The following is a 17665-nucleotide window of genomic DNA, read 5'->3' on the forward strand; positions in this document are numbered from 1 at the left end:
GCTTTATTCAAGCTTGGTGTGTTACCATGGCCACTTGCTCTCTCACACTTTGATGTACTTATTCTACCCTCTTTGATATGATACCCCTACTCGACGGCGAGGGCGACCGACGACGGCGTATTTGGCTTAGCTATGACTATATGATGATCAATCTTCATTCACATTGCAATACATTTAACTTACATATTTTCAATTTAGGAATAGGATTAAGAGAAAACTATTCGATGCATGGAACAGGACCCGGTTTGGTAATTGCTCTCTACTCTAGAACAGAAACCAAAGAAACAAACATAAGAGAAACTAGTCATCGGGCTAAATTACAGATAAATGATAGAGAGAAACAGGAGAACGATGATTCACCCCGGCCCTCCACACAGCGGATTAAAAGCTCATCCAAGGAAAGACGAACACAACGTGGAAATGGTACCCCGAAACGCAGCGATCTACATTTAGTAGTAGAAGGTCTCGTCGACGGTACGGCCACGCATCCACTTGGGCTCGGAGCCACGGACGTAGATGTCCTCGAAGAGAATGCGGGAGGTGTTGTCGGGGACGGGCATGGCCTCGGCCTCGGCGACCTCGGCGTCAACCTTGGCGCGGGCCTCCTTGTCGAGGGCCTTGAGGTCGTCCTCGGAGGTGACACCCCACTCGAGCATCTTCTTCTTGAGACCGGCGATGGGGTCGTTGGTGCTGCGCATGCGCTGGATCTCCTCACGGCTACGGTAGGTGGTACCGGGGTCGGACATGGAGTGACCACCGTAACGGTAGGTGACGTACTCGAGGACGAGGGGACCGTTGCCGGTGATGGCGTAGTTCTTGCTGTATTGAACGGCGGCCTTGGTGGCGAGGACGTCCATGCCGTTGACCTTGAGACCAGGGATGTACTGACCACGCTTGTAGTACTCGGTCAGGGCAGAGGAACGGGAGGCGGAGGTACCCATGCCGTACTTGTTGTCTGGAGAAAAAGGGTTAGTGATCTGAGCTAGGGATTCGTCGGAAAGACGCAAAATGGAACCAGGGAGTTTGACGTACTCTCACAGCCGAAGAGAACGGGGAGGTTCCAGAGCTTGGCCATGTTGAAAGCCTCGAAGACCTGACCCTGGTTGGAGGCACCGTCACCGTACAGGACAATGGAGGTGTTGGGCTGCTCGTTGTACTGCTGAGCGAAGGCAAGACCAGCACCGACGGGCACCTGGGCTCCGACGATACCGTTACCACCGTAGAAGTTCTCGGCGAACATGTGCATGGAACCACCCTTGCCGTACGCGATACCCTCGCGACGGCCGAGAAGCTCACCGATGATGGACTTGACGGTAGCACCACGCATCATGGCGAAACCGTGGCAACGGTAGGCAGTAATAACCTTGTCCTGGCGGTTGATGGCGTGCTCAATACCAACAGCGACGGCTTCCTGACCGGTCGACAGATGGCAGAAACCCCGAATCTTCTTCTCCTTGTACAGACGGTCGGCGGCCATCTCCATGCGTCTATAAAACCATAAAAAAAACTCGAATCAGCGCTGCTCCATCTTCCAACGCGTCATGAATGGGGTCCGTACCTCATCGAGACCATGTCGTAGTACATCTGCTTGAGCTCCTTCTTGGTGGTCTCCAGAGTGTATGGGGGAGGGTCGAGCTCGTAGGTCTCGAAGCTCTCGTCGGAGAGACGGACGGTGAACGGCTTGTCATCCTCCTAAGGTAGCGCAAATAGCATCGTTAGCATTGAGTCCGGGGGCCTTCCGGCGATAGATTCCAGTTTTCCGGATAGGCTCAACAAACCTGCGGGACAGGGCTCTCGGTCTGCGCGGAGGCGGCGTCGGTGGTGACAGTGCGACGGGCGAGAGGAGCGAAAGCCTGACGCCTCAAAGGCGCAGCCTGGCGGGCCGCAGTACGGAAGAGCATGATGGCAGGAATTGGAGGTGGTATAGGGTGGAAGACAGCACTCTCGCAAAGTGTTGGGATGCACCTAAGATTTTCGTGCACGTGACATCTTTTCCGCTCTGTCTCACCGGTCGCCGCCGGCCGACTTGGAACTCGGAAAACACTCCGTCAGGACAGGATGTTTGAAGTCGGTGGAAAGTAATTTTGATTGCTAGCGATGGACATGTATAAAAGGATTCAAGCTGGGATTTATCCGGATGGTAAGTCCCTATATCTCGGGTTGGATATCTCAGCAGGCCCATAGCGAGCCCTTCATATCACCCCGTGAGCTCTATACATCGATCTTTAAGCTTACAATATGCCTGGAAGAAAACCCAAATGTGTAGTACCTTGGGAATACAGCTTTACGTATATATCTCAACAGCAAATAAGCTGATATAATATACCGTGTTCACTCTTGTTATCGCGCGGGCTGTCTCGGAACATGCTGCATCTGCTTACTTTGAAGAGATAGACAATAGTCCAACTTATTATGTACATCCAAAACATTCAAAAGAGCAGACAAAAGGGAAACTATGAAAAGCCAAGCTAGACCACAAAAAATGAATCGAACATTACACTTGCTTTGAAGATTCTGTATGAATATCATCTATACCCCATAAGATACGCTCGATAAGGCTCCGACATAGTAAGCCATCACAATGTCCTTGATCAATTGATTGATTGATACTCAGACAGTACAAAGTGATATATATGAGCATATAGCACCGGGTGGTACTGATGTGGACAATCAAAAAGCAGGATTCATTGTGGCGCAACGAAGTACAGCCAGATGACCAGGATGAATGGCTACATTGATGATGTGAAGCCTTTTGGGATTGGGTGATGAGTACAATCTCAAAAAGCAGGAGAGGACTACCTATTGATTTAGCCTACTGAGGTCGCTCGCTTATGGCTGAGCTCGGACTCTGCGAATAAACAAGGACAGGAGAAGATCAAGATGTGAGAGTGCAGATTCAGCACGTTGGTAGAAAGATAGCTGCCCTTTGGCCATAACGCTGGTGATAAGGATACATAGATAAAGAATAAAGATATCTCAGGCCAGTACTCGCATGTAAAAAAAGAAATCCATTTCCATCTCAGTAGGTGTTGAAGTCGTACTCATCGATGAGACCAGTCGAGCCGTCCGCAGCACCGGACGTCGTGTCCATGAGCTCAGCAGCATCAGAGCTTGGCTCTTCCTGGTTGCCCGGAGCAGAGGTGGTAGAAGAATTGGCACAACCTTCCTGTTGAGCACCTTCCGCGTTGGCGCACATGGCGGCCAGAGAGCTCTCCATACGAATTCGTCCAGGGTTGATCAGTCTGTCCCACAACGAGACCATTCCCGAGATCTCAGCGTGAGGAGCCGTAACTCCCATTCTGACGGCAGTTGTTTGAAGTGCAGTCAAAGCATCTTCCACTTCGGTCAAACCCGGAGCCAAGTATTGCTCCCACGCAGCAATAAGAGCGGTAATATCGACGGGAGTTTGTTCCTGCTGCTGGGAGGTGCGCGGTGCGATGGTATGTGGCAGGATGCTCATATGAGCTTCAGAGTTGATCGAGAGAACTACAGGATCCTAGTCGGGAGTTAGCACAAAGCGAAACCAGCACGAAGTGTGTATTCGTCCAAAGAAACCTGGCATCTTGCCCGAGATTCACATACAGTCATGCCAATGCTGCCGGCGGCGTGTCCCTGATTCGAGAGTGCCCAGGCATTATGGTGACGTGCGACATGACCGGGTGTGTCGCAGATAAAACAACGTCGTTGTTCATTTCTACCGACTCCCTTCTGGGCATGAGAACCAATCCAACATTCAACAATGATATAGATGCTTACCCTGCCTCGGCGATTGCCGAGCTCCTGTCCTCGACCACTGTTGGAATTGGAAGACCGAAGACGACGACGATACCAGTTTCGATCGGTTTGTCCTCCATTGAGGTCAAGGTCTTGGTAGTATGCGGAGCCACGACGATTGCGCGCACGACCGGGGCCGCGGACATCGTTGCGATACTCCGACTCACGAATGTATCCGGGCTCACGTGGATCAATCCGGCCACGGTCAGATTGATTTGCAGATAAGTAAGTACGATCAATGGGACGTCCCCAGATATCCGGGGCGCCCGAGGTTGCGCCGCGGACGGTCGTTCCAGGGCTCGCCATGGCGTCTAAGTCCGCGTTAGATATGCCTCGACCACAGGGTAATGAAGGATGAGACAGGACTCGATGGAACGTACCAGGATTATCCATGATGCGATAAGAACGCGAAGAGAGCAGAGAACGTAAACGCGGCTGGGGAGACGACGACGATGCGTTGCTGGCCACCTCCAGAACGACCTACCTCTTTGGGATCGTCACGGCAACAGCAGTCCTCAGATCAGGTACACATGTGACAGGCGGGCCTCTTCTACTTGCTACACAGTGACCGCAGGACTATTGATCCTGTTCAATTGAAAGGTCATTCTAGGCATGGGAATACTATTTGGGTTCCACGGGGACTGTGTTGCTCCGGCTGCTGATGAAAGTGTTAACATCTTCTACAATTAAACAAGGACAGGCTCTCTGGGATTTCCGACTTGATTGACTTGATATATTGCGTTGCGTTTTGAATTTGCGCAGAATATCCCATGAATATCCCGGCTTCCCGAGGACTCAACAGATTAGGGCACGGCAGCCGCATCGGAAGATCCTAGTAAGGAAAACCAGAAAGATGAGAAAGACGACTTGATTGAACAAGCTCTGGCAACGACCCCAATCAACAAATATTCAAGAACGAGGATATATGTTTCTGAACAGGTTTATCTACAGCCAGGCCGTACCTGAACAATGGATATCGCCATGATCCTTTTAAAAGAGGATGTCCAACCATTCGACGAAAAAGCAACTCTGGAAAAGGTGTCAGGCTTGTATATCAATAGATCTAGGTTAAAATTCCCTGCTCGCCGCTTAACCATTCGACTAAAAAGCAACGCTGGAAAGGTGTCAGGCTTATATCTCAACAGATTCAGCTTAACACTACCACTTTGCCGCTTGATCTCCGCAGTCTTCGTCGTCTCCGATCCATGTGGGGATACCGATTCTATATGAGGCCAGAAAACGTCGAAAAATATAAACTGTAAACAGAATGGCTGGTACATTGCTATAATTGACATAATTATTTTTTCCTGTGGGCTTGCCATTGATCTTACTGATGACTTTACTGATCTATATAATATCCATGATCTAGCGGGGAAACATCTCCTACAAAGGGAGAATCCGATAAGCAATAAGCTTGTTTTGTATAGTTTGTCAGTGACACAGAATTTTAATGCACTGCTTAATCACGTTAGCACAAACATGCATACAGGAAGCATATTCAGAACGCTCCTTTGTCCAAATATATCTAACATGTCATCAACGGGGAAGAAAATACAAAAACTAGCCCGTAGAAAGACCCGGACACAGAACAGATGGTCCATTGCCATTGACATGATCTAGAGCCGTCGAACGTGCACACCAAGACTGATGGAATATATGATATATCAGTCACCACGAGCCAACCGGATCATCCCCGCTAAACAAAGACAAAAATGCCAGTCAACAAAGAATGATATACTTTACAGCACACCAAAGGAACAAGTCTGACATCGACACATCACAATTGAATGGCATGATCCGAACCGTTGACAACTGCACAGCATGCAAAATCGATGTATCGTGCATACTCGACATAAGCTCAACGTTGACAGCTCAAGTCACATGTGGGACATCTTAGCGTACCTCCGCGCATGCAAGTGACCCCGCCGATAAAAGTGATAGATCTCGACTCTCAGCCTGTGAATCATTGACTCGGGGAACGAACGGATCTTGTGTTTGTTGACTATTCAACAATATAATATTCCAGGTCAACTGAGGTGTCTACTCGGAGTTGATGGTTTCTCGATCACCTTCCACCAATCGAGTGAAATAACCAAGTATACATTCAATACGGTACCGGCGAAGTTGACCCTCAAGACCAAGTCAGTTGAAACTTGATCACGCCAGGTGAACACACCGGAACATAGTAATATTTACCAAGCACACCTGGGGCACACACGAACTGTCCATCTTAGACACAATGAATCAGCCAACGAGACAATCGGCTGTCGGAGACAGATTCAAGCAGTTCAGTCCCAGCATTGTGGAATCCAATAGTAAAATCACATCAACCGGATACGACAATAACCAAGATTGTCTCTTATAAACAAGCCCTGTTTCGGGATTGTTTCATGTATGATACGATCCTGCTCCTGATCCGGATACTACGGAGTCCGCGCAGGAAGTGAACTCATGAGTTAACTTATCTTTCTTAGGGATTAGTGAATGTGACGTGGTAAAGCCATATTGCATTTGACTTTCAAAAGCAAGAAAAAACAAGATAAGAAAAAAAAAAAAAAGCAAAAAGGCCCCAAAAAAAGAGAAACCAAATCCTGCAAAATGCAAGTGAACCAAAGCACCCCATGTCCAACGGAGCAAGTGCCCCAAACAGCCATAGTACTGTACAGCAAACCCAAGCATTGCATGACCAGTCTGTTGACACCTCGGTCGCAGATTGACACGATATAAGTTAACTGACAACCCCACCAAGGAACACCATAAGTTATATTAATAGAACCACTTACCTTATAGATACAGTAGTACTAACTGAGTATGGCCAGCGACACCACATCCAGCACCCCCCAAATCCCAAATCCCAAATCCCAAGATACCGGCACCTGGTGCCCGGGCACTACTGTACCACTGCAAACAGAACTGCACTATAGAAACGAATCCACCGTTAGACTAGGACACTAGGCGCATCATGCAGGCCGAACCATCCCTGGGCAAGCACACTAAAAGCGTGGGTCTACCAGCCCGAACAGAGTTAGTAGGGCCACATGCTTACAATATGCGACTAACAACTAACGTACAGTACGGAGTTGAACATTGCATTTGGGGTTGACAGCAGTATTTGCTAAAGTTAGTGCGTGCGCGATTTCCGGTTCACCCGTTCTTTATTGTGATTTTGGATTGGGGGGTTTTTTTTCCTTTCTCTTTGTACTGTACTGTATGCGGCTAGGTAGGGCCGGGGTTTCCCCCGGCCAATGGGGGTTGTGGGTTTTTGCCCTGCGTGTTTCAGTTGTGAACTCTATTGGATATATGCATGGTGTATGGTGCATGGTAGTGTAGTGTAGTGGGAGTAGAGGGTGGAATAGGGTAGAGTGGTGTAGAGGTTATGGTATGTTTACGGTGGGTTTGTAAGTGTTGTTTGGTGGGCAGTGATCAGCCTCGGATTTTGACTTGGATTTGAAACACGGGTTTTGAGAGTGGCGGAGTTAGTACAGTATATAGGGGGTTCACGAGCTTGGACTCTTGGACTCTTAGACTAGTGCTGCTCATAGCATCTCCGCTTTGGAATCTCGCAACGGTGATGATCATTTGGTGATCTCTGTCCTGGAATCGGATGAGGCTATATCACCGAAACTGAGGGTTGAGAGTTTGTGAACAAGAGAGGATGGGATGGTGAAATCTTGTGCAGAACACCAAGTGTGCAGAGTACTGTACAGTGTACAGTACAGCAGTGAGGAATCACGAACAACGAATAATCGTCACGGGGAATAAAGATCTACTGCAGACCAAGACAATGAGCTGTCATATAGGCCACGCAGGTTCCATCCGTGACAGCTCCAGCAAGGAGACATCGGAGTAATTCCCCGACTGACGTGCAGAACACGAGCCAACGCCCGTAGACAGATCCAATATCAAATATGCCCCCCCCTTTCCTAGTGGGGAGACAGTGTCCATCATCATCTCACGGCATTTCAATAGCCAAGCACGGCGACGCCTCCACCGAACCAACCCCCATTTCGGAATTTTGAGACAATGGACGATAAACTAACCCGAGCACAGACAATCTCCTACCCAAAAAGCAAGACGATGTCGATCTCCGCCGCTGACGACTGTTCGCTGGTCTGGGAAAGTGATCCATAAACGGGGACATGGAGATAGCGATGTGCACCTCCATTGCCCTTAGCTTCAGCGCGCCTCGGCAGCTCCAATTTCCTGCCTGTTCCGCGCTATTGGGTGTACAGTAGGGATGAGTGGGACGGCAGCCCGTGTGCACAGGTGGAGCTGAAGAGCCGGCTGGATAGGAGATTCGGAAAGGAGGCAGTGAATCGTCCAGCACGGAGGAGCGAGAGAGATTCGACTACCGTTAGCCGAGCCCAGTTGGCCATGGTTACCAATTCCGGTCGATCATTGGGAGGTGCGGAGAATGAAACGCCACCCAGCGGACGGTGAGGTTGTGTCGATCATGGCCGGATAGGCAACGGTGATGGGATGCAGCATGCTGAACCAGGCTGGCCCAGGTTGGTACTGGGGGACGTCATTTGGCTGAACTGGAGATGTTCTGGATTTTCTGGGAACCAGAGATGCTCTTGACAGGTAACGATGATCGGCAAGTATCAGCTGGACGAGTTCCGAGTTTGCCACCGTTTGGGTTGGGCGGATTGGGGAGGATTTCCGGGGGTGAATCTATGCTTAAAGATGGACATCCATGGAAATGCGTGGGAAGGGAATCGCGTTCCAGAGGGGTTGGATCTATGGAAAAGATCGGAGTTCCGAGCGTTGTGGCAAAGTTAGGAGATATACCGTATCTCTCGGAAAGTTAAGACTAATAGACTATTAGAGTAATAGAGTAATACAGCAGACTACCAAAGTCAAACTACGAGACTCCAAGAGTCGAATCGAGAGGGGAAAAAGTATATAAAAAGCCAATTGCACGAAATCGGGAAATGGGTGAATTTTGGGGGCGAAAAAGAACCAACTGCACGATGTTCGCAGTAACGTTAAAGAAGGCAAATCAGTAAATAAGTAAGTAAATAAGTAAATCAAAAGCAATCGAACGAGGTTTCAGATGAAATCTCTCCTTTTTTTTTTTTTTCCATTTTCCTAGGGGGTTTCTCCACTGTCTAGTCAACGATGCACCATGGCTCCAAGGCTTCAGGGCTTCCCAAGGCTTGCAGGGCCAGGGCTCCAAGTGGGTATTGGTCTGTACCTTTTTTATTCACTTTAGTTCCCCCTTTTAGCCTCTTATTTTTGGGTTTCTCCTTTCTCTCTTTTTTTTCTTTCATCTCCACCCTTTGAGAGCCCATGTGGAAACGTTCGCCTAGATCGGACTCCAAGTCTGGGAACTCAACTCAACAACTGACTGAGCTGGGATTCCTAGGTCGGAAAAAGTCAAGTAAGTTTCCATTAGATCGGAATCTGAGACCAACATTCAAGACTAAAACCCTCCCCTGAACTTCGTCACAAATGGTCCTTTCTTTCCCCCCCCCCACCTTGCTAATTAATAGTCAGAATTACAATCGGACTCTCGTTCTCCTCTCCGTTCATTCCGTTCATTCACTCGAGGCGTGGTAGAACGACCGTCTAGTAGTCTTTCCAATCAGACTGACTTCGCCCCAAGACCACCTGGCTCGGTGCATTCCGGTTATCCAAACTCTGCTCAACCAGCGGCAAATCGTTCACGAGCATCCTTTCATTCACGATCTGGAATACAAACCGGCCCGATGGAGGTCGACCGCACCCGCACCCGGCGGGAGAGGACATTTATCGGCAGCGAATGCGCCGTCTGCGAGGAACCCTTGGAACATACGCTACGAGGCGAGCGCATCCTGCAACTAGCCTGCTCACATGTCTCCCACGAGGCGTGCTTCTACGAATTTCTCAGAGAATGCGACGGACAATACTGCCCCACCTGCGATGCGCCGTTGGCCTTGGACACGAGTCGCGGGGGCAATGTTTTGGATATAGGTAGGATGTTCCCACCCAGTTTCAGAATCGACCAGGGACTGACGAGATCGGCAGAAAAAATCAGTAATATCGTGCGGTCTGTGACGGGGAGTGACAGCGCGACCATGCGGAGTGGCCTGACCACGCCAACGCCGTGGGAGCAACAGTCCACCCGACGAGCACCGAGCGACGCGGGCAGTCGCTACACGGCCCCGCGAGAACCATCCTATAACCCATCGGCAAGAGAGCCATCCTATAACCCATCGGCCAGAGAGCCATCGTACAATCCCTCCAGAGATCCGTCGTACACCCGACGCGACAGCCGCGACACTGGCCGCGACACCGGCCGCGAAACCAGCAGCCAGCGCGATCGCGTGGAACGATTGACCGTCGCCTCGAATCCTCGTCAACCACACTCGCGCAATGGCAGTGCGGCCGGCTCCTCCGGCGAATACACGGATGGCCAGCACACCAGCAGTGGGCGACGCCATGACTATGATGTGCAGGCAATGGAATCCGAAGTCAGTGCACGCCCCGGAGTCGCCAAGAACCCGATCCCCCCGCCGATTGTGACCGTCCGTAGCGAGTTCCCAACCATGAACCGATCCCGGCAACAACAGACCCTCACGTGCTTAATCACGGTGGAGGTGCCAGAGGCGAATTGGCGTCCTGATGTAGAAGATCTGCGGCATACGCCATCCGGCCAGTCACAGCCGGATGAGCCATATCAGGGACGGTACGGGGGACAAGATGCTCGCTCGATCCAGCATGAACCGATGGAGAACTTGGATGAGGTTGCGGAAGAATTGCGCACGCGCGTGGACAATTGGCATGGGCTAGAGTTCCCTCGATTTGGCAAGTTGCGCCTCCATGGACATATGCGCGTGGGCAAGGACCGGGATTCCTGGCAGGAGTTGGAGTGCTACTTATTTGGGGAGATGCTTATCTGTGTGAAGGAGAAGAAATCATCCGATCCAAATCAGTTTGACGACAGTGGACGACGCAAGCCTGTCCGCTGTACCCTCAAGGGGTCGATTCTGATCAAGAAGCATCTCAAGTCAATTGAGGCTTCCTCCGATGAGCCCGTTCTCGCTTTGAACCTTTCCGTCAGCGAATTACCCTGTTTCTACCTGCGTTTCCAGAGTCGCAACCAATTGGAGATGTGGCGCCGTTCTTTGATCGACTTGCACCCCGTTGAAAACATCTCGCGCCAGAATGACTATGACTATGACAACTCTGGGGAGGAGGAAGACTACCGTACCAACCGCATCCAGCGACAAGCTTCTATCAACTCATCCTACGGTGCATCCAAGTCCAACAATACCGCCATCACGGATTACAGTAACTCGGAAAGTCCTCCTATCAACACTGTTCACATTCCTCTTGATATTGTTGTGGTCATTCCCGTGTCTTCGTCCATGCAAGGCTTGAAGATCACACTCTTGCGCGATGCTCTTAAGTTCCTCGTTCAGAACCTCGGACCCCGGGACCGTATGGGACTTGTGACATTTGGCTCAAGCGGCGGTGGTGTGCCTCTAGTGGGCATGACTACCAAGTCGTGGTCTGGATGGCCCAAGATCCTCGAATCGATCCGGCCAGTTGGCCAAAAGAGTCTGCGCGCAGATGTCGTCGAAGGTGCCAATGTGGCCATGGATCTTCTGATGCAGCGCAAGTTCAATAACCCCGTCTCTACCATTCTCCTTATCAGCGACTCCTCCATTTCAGACCCCGAAAGTGTCGACTTTGTCGTATCTCGTGCAGAGGCCGCCAAGGTCAACATTCACTCCTTCGGCCTCGGTCTAACGCACAAGCCGGACACGATGATCGAGCTTTCCACCCGCACCAAAGGCTCTTACCTGTATGTGAAGGACTGGATGATGCTTCGAGAATGCACCGCCGGATGTCTAGGCGCCTTGCAAACAACTTCCCATCAAAACGTCAAGCTGAAGCTCCGCCTACCAGAAGGGTCCCCCGCCAAGTTTGTCAAGATCAGCGGTGCTCTCCACACCACGAAACGTGCGACTGGCAAAGATGCCGAGGCAGCACTTGGGGACCTCCGATTCGGCGACAAGCGTGATGTCCTGGTCCAGCTCGTCATTCAACCCGACAACGCCACCCAGGATAGCATGCCCCAGGATCCGTGGGAAAGCTTAGTCTCCGGGCTGGAAGCCCTCGGCGGCGGTCCAGACGGCGATGAGCAGCGCGTGGCCAGCGTGGAAGAGGTCCCTCTCATCCAAGCTGATCTCACCTACGGCGATCTCCTCCGTGACGGCCACCTCACTCACTCCCCTCGTCCCTCGCTCCTCGCAATCACCATGCTCCCTCAGAACCCGCGAGCCAAGGGCGGGCGCCCTTCCACCCCGCCCATTCCACCCCATCCCTCGATTGTGCAGCGCCGCATGGAACTCCTTACCTCCGATATGCTGACTCGTGCCCTAACGCTGGTCTCCCGAGGCCAGCACGACCGTGCCATGCATCTGCTCAACGAAACCCGCAGTATTCTCAAAGGTCTAGGCAAGGGTGGCCTACCACCGCTGCCGCCAGGAGCTTCTCGTCCTTCCGGCAGTGACGCCGGCAGCCGCGGCGATACCCCGATCTCATCCTCCCCCAAGTCATCGACTTTTGGCGAGACTCATTCCTTGGCATCCGAGACAAATACAGTCACTCCCACCTCATCTGTCGACAGCCATACCATGACTGCCCTCAACGCAGACCTTGAATCTTCCCTTGAGTGGATCAACCACCCGGCTGTATTTGGTCGTGATTCCCGCAAGGCCGTGCTGCAGAGTATCGGCGTCATTTCCTCACAGCGTGCTTACACCTTCCGCACACCTTCCGAAGCACACTGGGCCCAGCGAGTCTCGGGTGTCCGTCGGTTGACCGAGCGGTCCCAAGACTGGCGTGAGACCGGCGATGACGCTCTCACTGAGGAGTGAGGATCCATCTGCTCAACCTTCACTTCACCCTATTCCACCCCCTTCCAATCTCTTTGGTCCATTTTACCTCTTTTCCTATTCCATTTCCATCTCAAAGCGGTCTCGACCATCCACGAGTCCACGAGTTCCACCTCCACCTCTCTCCCCTATCGCCATGCCCCTTTCCCCTCCTGTCTCCTGTTATTGATTATTGACGTGTTTCTCTTTTTCATTTTCCATCCCTATGATACCATTTGTTTCCCACCATGACTACGCAGCATGATACCAGGGCCTTTGTTCTTGATGTGTTCCCCTCCTCCCCAGTTGGATTTGTGCTTTCTTTGGACATATCTTTCTGTTTCTATGTAATTGCTCTGCTTGGTCTCGGCTATGGTGCGCACCGGTGGGATGGGTTTTTTGTTTTTCATCTTATATCTTTGGTGAATATCTTGGTGAATCTTTTTTTGGTGTGGTTTTTGGTTTTGAACTTTTTGAACATATGCTGATATCTTATTGTGACCTGACGATATACTGGATTTTGAATTTCTGTTGAATATATATAGCCTTGCATAATTTCATCTGAACCTATTTACGTTATTTCTTTCGGAATCTTCTCATGTCTAGAGTAGTCTGCTTGCGCTGGAACTATATCGGGTTTAAGCCTAGAACCGATAAGGATTCTTATCGCCGGCTCACCTTCCCCGTCACCTTCCAATCCGAGATACCCTCGACTCCCATTCCACCTCACCTCAAGCCAGACCCTGAACTCTTTGAACCCAAGAATATACATATACACATGTGCACATAAATACACCCAAAAAATGGCATCTCAACACACAGCCCGCACTCTCCGCAGCGCATTGAAATTCACATTCACATCCAAACGGGCATCGTTATCGCCGAAACAAGCACACAGCCTGTCGCAGATAGCACCCAAGCGCCCTCTCTCATCCCAGAGCTGCAGATCTACTACCCAAACCCAACCTAAATACCCATTCAATTCAAGCTCAACGACCCGCCGACCTTTTACCTCTTCCCGCAGCTCGAACTTCGGAAACCAGAACCGCTACAACCGCTTCGGAGGTGGAGGCGCGGCGCGCCAACCTCTCTTTGCTCGACTTCTGCATAATGCTAAACCGGGACACTTTGTCGCTATTGGCGTTGGGATCTCTGGGGTTTATCTTTATAATACTGATACTGTTGAGGTGAGATGGGACAGACAAGACAAGACACGAGCATCTATAACTTGTTTTATGCTAACATGTCATGCTTGCGTGGTGTAGATGACTGGCCGAAGACGTTTCAACTGTGTATCCAGCTCCCAGGAACTGAAAATGGGCGAAGAGAGCTACCGCGAAGTTCTGCAGTCTGAACGGGGCAAGGTCTTGCCTGAGTATCATCCGCTTACGAAGATGGTCAATGGAGTTTTGCAGAGGTTAATTCCGCAGGTTGATATGGATGGGATGGACTGGAAGGTTCATGTTATAAAGGATGATGGCATGGCTAATGCTTTTGTTCTTCCTGGGTAAGCATGAGTTTCAGGTTGGATTTTGATTGCGATTGAGGATTATTTCTCCTCTACTTTTCTTCTTTTGCTGATTCCTTTCTGTTCTTATAGGGGGAAGGTATTTGTCTATACGGGGATCTTGCCCATCTGCAAAGACGAGGACGGTCTCGCTGCTGTTTTGGGACATGAGATTGCACATGTTGTGGCTCATCACCCTGCTGAGCGCATGAGTAATAGCTTCATTACGCTTGGAGCTGTTCTTACTCTTTCTTTTCTCTTCGATGTCTCCGGACAGTTGTCTTCTATGCTGTTGAATCTTATGTACAGTTTGCCGAATTCGCGGACACAAGAGGTGAGACAAGCTGCTCTGTCTATGGGGAACCGATTGGCTAACGAGTTATATAGGCTGAAGCCGACAATATCGGACTGAGTATGCATATTGGTCTCGGCGTTAGATTATGAGTATTTGCTGACCAGTGTGAATAGTGATGATGTCCAAAGCCTGTTTCAATCCAGAGGCTGCTGTCGGCTTGTATGCTCACCAAAGATCAAGTTTACGTTTCGAATACCGCTAACTTCTATCAGATGGGCTCGTATGCAGGAGCAAGAGAAACAGACTCCTCCGCAGTTCATGTCCACTCACCCTTCGGTATGCTCACACACTTTCAACTGATACCTCATTGCTAACTTGTTTCAGAGCTACAACCGAATGGAAGCCATTCAAGGATGGTAAGATGGTATTTCGTTGTTGACATAGTTGTTACCCGACTAACCTCACACTGTATAGGCTCACCAAGGCCGAGGGAATATATGAGGAAAATGGGTGCAGCTCTTTGAAAGGATATAGTAAGAGATTCCCGATATTCCCCTTTCTTACAATGCTTACTGACTGTACAGTGCCTGGATTCCGCAGTGCTTATGACTCCATGGCATCTGGATTGGTGAGATGACCAATACCAATGTGACCAGGAGTCAATGTACAATAGAACTAGTTGATACATTCATAAATATGACTATCTCCTACTGCCTATAAACATGAGAATGCCACCACGACCTTAGAATATTGTATAAAAAGTGCCTGATAATTATATACTCCAGCGCCAAGCAACTGGCGGGCTCCCCCTCGTGCAAACGGAGCAAACCCACCACCGCAGCTCCAAAAATTGCCCGGCACAACAGCTCCATCCACTCCCATCAACCCCTTTCATACCCCGTCGCATCTCTCTCGGACGCGACATCTAATCATGTCGCTATCAATTCCAGGTCCCTCCCAGGCGGGGCTCTTCAAGCCTGGATACCAGAGGTGAGTAGAAACCCAAGGACGCACGCCGAAAACCCGCCCACCGCAAAGAGCGACCTCCTTATCTGTTCCCCCTCCCAAAAAAGAATCAAATCAATTGACGAGTCCCGTGTTTCTCTTGCAGCCACGATGCCGAAGATGGAGCCGTTATCCGTAACATCGAAGCCTGCCAGGCTATCTCTGGTACCGTCCAGACCTCCCTGGGCCCCTATGGCCGCAACAAGATCGTCATCAACCACCTGCAGAAGATGATCCTTACATCCGACGCCGCTACTATCCTCCGCGAGTTGGATGTCGTGCACCCCGCTGCCAAGCTGCTCGTTATGGCCAGTCAGCAGCAAGATGCGGAGATGGGTGATGCTACCAACATGGTTATTGTCCTCGCCGGTGAGCTCCTCAAGAAGGCCGAGGAGTTGATCCGTCTTGGTTTGAAGACGAGTGATATTGTTTCCGGATACGAGAAGGCCCAGAATTTCGCCTTGAAGGTTCTAGAGGGTATGTGTTGGCCCGATATGCATTCATCCCGTGGCATTTACTGATTTGGTGTGATTTTGTTTAGACTTGGAGGTCGACAGACTCCAGGATATGCACTCGATCGCAGAGCTGAGCAAGGCTCTCCGCACAGTTATCGCCGCCAAGCAGTCCGGCAACGAAGATACTCTGGCTAACTTGGTTGCTGAGGCCGTTCTGGCCGTCCTGCCCAAGAACCCCCTCAACTTCAACGTCGACAACGTACGAGTCGTTAAGATCATGGGTGGTAGCTTGGAACAATCCCGTGTGGTGAAGGGTATGGTTTTCGGTCGTGAGCCCGATGGAGTTGTCAAGTCTGCTAGCCGCGCCAAGGTCGGTGTTTTCAGCTGCCCCCTCGATATCAGTCAGACCGAGACCAAGGGCACAGTTCTTTTGAAAAATGCCCAGGAGATGATGGACTTCACTAAGGGTGAGGAGGACCGTCTGGAGATTGCCATCAAGGAGCTTTACGACTCCGGTCTCCGCGTCGTTGTTGCCGGCTCCACTGTCGGTGACTTGGCCATGCACTACCTCAACCGCTTCAACATCCTGGTCGTCAAGATTCTCTCCAAGTTCGAGCTCCGCCGTTTGTGCCGTGTTGTCGGCGCTACTCCCCTCGCCCGTCTGGGTGCCCCCATGCCCGATGAGATGGGTCAAATCGATGTCGTCGAGACCACTGAGATTGGCGGTGACCGTGTCACCGTGTTCCGCCAGGAAGATGCCAACGCCATTACCCGCACAGCAACAATTGTCTTGCGCGGCGCTACCCAGAACCACCTGGAGGATGTCGAGCGTGCCATTGATGACGGTGTCAACGCTGTCAAGGCCATCACCAAGGACCCCCGTCTCGTCCCTGGTGCCGGTGCCACCGAGGTTCAGCTCGTTGAGCGTATCTCAAACTTCGCCGACAAGACCCCCGGTCTGCCCCAGCACGCCATCCGCAAGTTCGCTGAGGCGTTCGAGGTTGTCCCCCGCACACTCGCCGAGTCCGCCGGTCTCGATGCCACCGAGGTTCTGTCTCGTCTGTACACCGCACACCACCGCGCCTCCAGCACTGAGGAGTCGTCCGAAGAAGAGGAGGGCAGCTCATCTGAAGAGGAAGAGCCCTACTGGACCACCGGTGTGGATCTCGAGCAGAGTTCCGCTGATGGCACACTCGATACCGTTGAGGAGGGTATCCTAGATCTCCTGGCCTCCAAGGCCTCCGCTATTCGTCTGGCTAGTGAGTCTGCCCGGACAGTGCTGAGCGTAGACCAGATTATCGTCTCTCGGCAAGCGGGTGGACCCAAGATGCCACAGGGTGGCGGTGACTGGGACCAGGACTAAACTACATGAAAAATAAAGATGAAGATGAATATTGAAGAGAGGAGGAGAAGAAGAAGTGGCCTCTCTGGGACGATTCACGAGAAGAAAAAAAAGGTGGTGTGTATAGCTACACTTTTTGAGAACCATGTAAATTGGATTATATCCTCCTCCAGCTCAGTTCATACTCCTCCGACGCTAGCACATACGTATTCTCCAACGAACACTTAACTGTACCTGTCTCCATCGAGTACGTATAAAATTCCCGCCTCAGGCCACAGACTTCCTAATTAGGACTAGCAATTGCAGCATCCGGCTGACATAATCCCAAAGTTGGATTTTCCTGAAGGGGATTTTGCTTCTATCAACAAGGCCTCCAATTCCATTCCCCACCACCTGTGTATTAATCTTCTCTTTTCGGAG

General features: G+C 50.9%; 4 protein-coding genes across 4 annotated transcripts; 2 read left to right on the forward strand and 2 right to left on the reverse strand.

Moving 5' to 3' along the window:
- Positions 1-449: 449 nt before the first annotated feature.
- On the reverse strand, positions 450-1901 carry N7511_001036 (pyruvate dehydrogenase (acetyl-transferring) subunit E1 alpha; the record flags this gene model as incomplete). Its single annotated transcript, XM_057123461.1, has 4 exons — positions 450-955; positions 1033-1487; positions 1559-1692; positions 1779-1901. 4 exons carry the CDS (start codon positions 1899-1901, stop codon positions 450-452), a joined length of 1218 nt encoding a protein of 405 aa, XP_056989194.1.
- Positions 1902-3019: 1118 nt separating this feature from the next.
- N7511_001037 (uncharacterized protein) lies at positions 3020-4167 on the reverse strand (the record flags this gene model as incomplete). Its single annotated transcript, XM_057123462.1, has 4 exons — positions 3020-3496; positions 3583-3708; positions 3757-4085; positions 4155-4167. The coding sequence occupies 4 exons, from the start codon at positions 4165-4167 to the stop codon at positions 3020-3022; spliced, it is 945 nt and encodes a 314-aa protein (XP_056989195.1).
- A 5318-nt stretch (positions 4168-9485) lies between these two features.
- On the forward strand, positions 9486-12644 carry N7511_001038 (VWA and PH domain-containing RING finger protein; the record flags this gene model as incomplete). Its single annotated transcript, XM_057123463.1, has 1 exon — positions 9486-12644. The coding sequence occupies one exon, from the start codon at positions 9486-9488 to the stop codon at positions 12642-12644; it is 3159 nt and encodes a 1052-aa protein (XP_056989196.1).
- An 800-nt stretch (positions 12645-13444) lies between these two features.
- Positions 13445-17266, forward strand: N7511_001039 (chaperonin-containing T-complex subunit CCT8; the record flags this gene model as incomplete). The annotated part of the gene is made up of 11 exons (XM_057123464.1): positions 13445-13828; positions 13907-14148; positions 14242-14482; positions 14536-14560; positions 14617-14662; positions 14716-14779; positions 14828-14859; positions 14918-14976; positions 15229-15433; positions 15555-15925; positions 15990-17266. 11 exons carry the CDS (start codon positions 13445-13447, stop codon positions 17264-17266), a joined length of 2946 nt encoding a protein of 981 aa, XP_056989197.1.
- Positions 17267-17665: the final 399 nt, after the last annotated feature.

The sequence above is a fragment of the Penicillium nucicola genome (assembly GCF_028828085.1).
Source record: "Penicillium nucicola strain IBT 29836 chromosome Unknown utg000001l, whole genome shotgun sequence".
NCBI lineage: Eukaryota > Fungi > Ascomycota > Eurotiomycetes > Eurotiales > Aspergillaceae > Penicillium > Penicillium nucicola.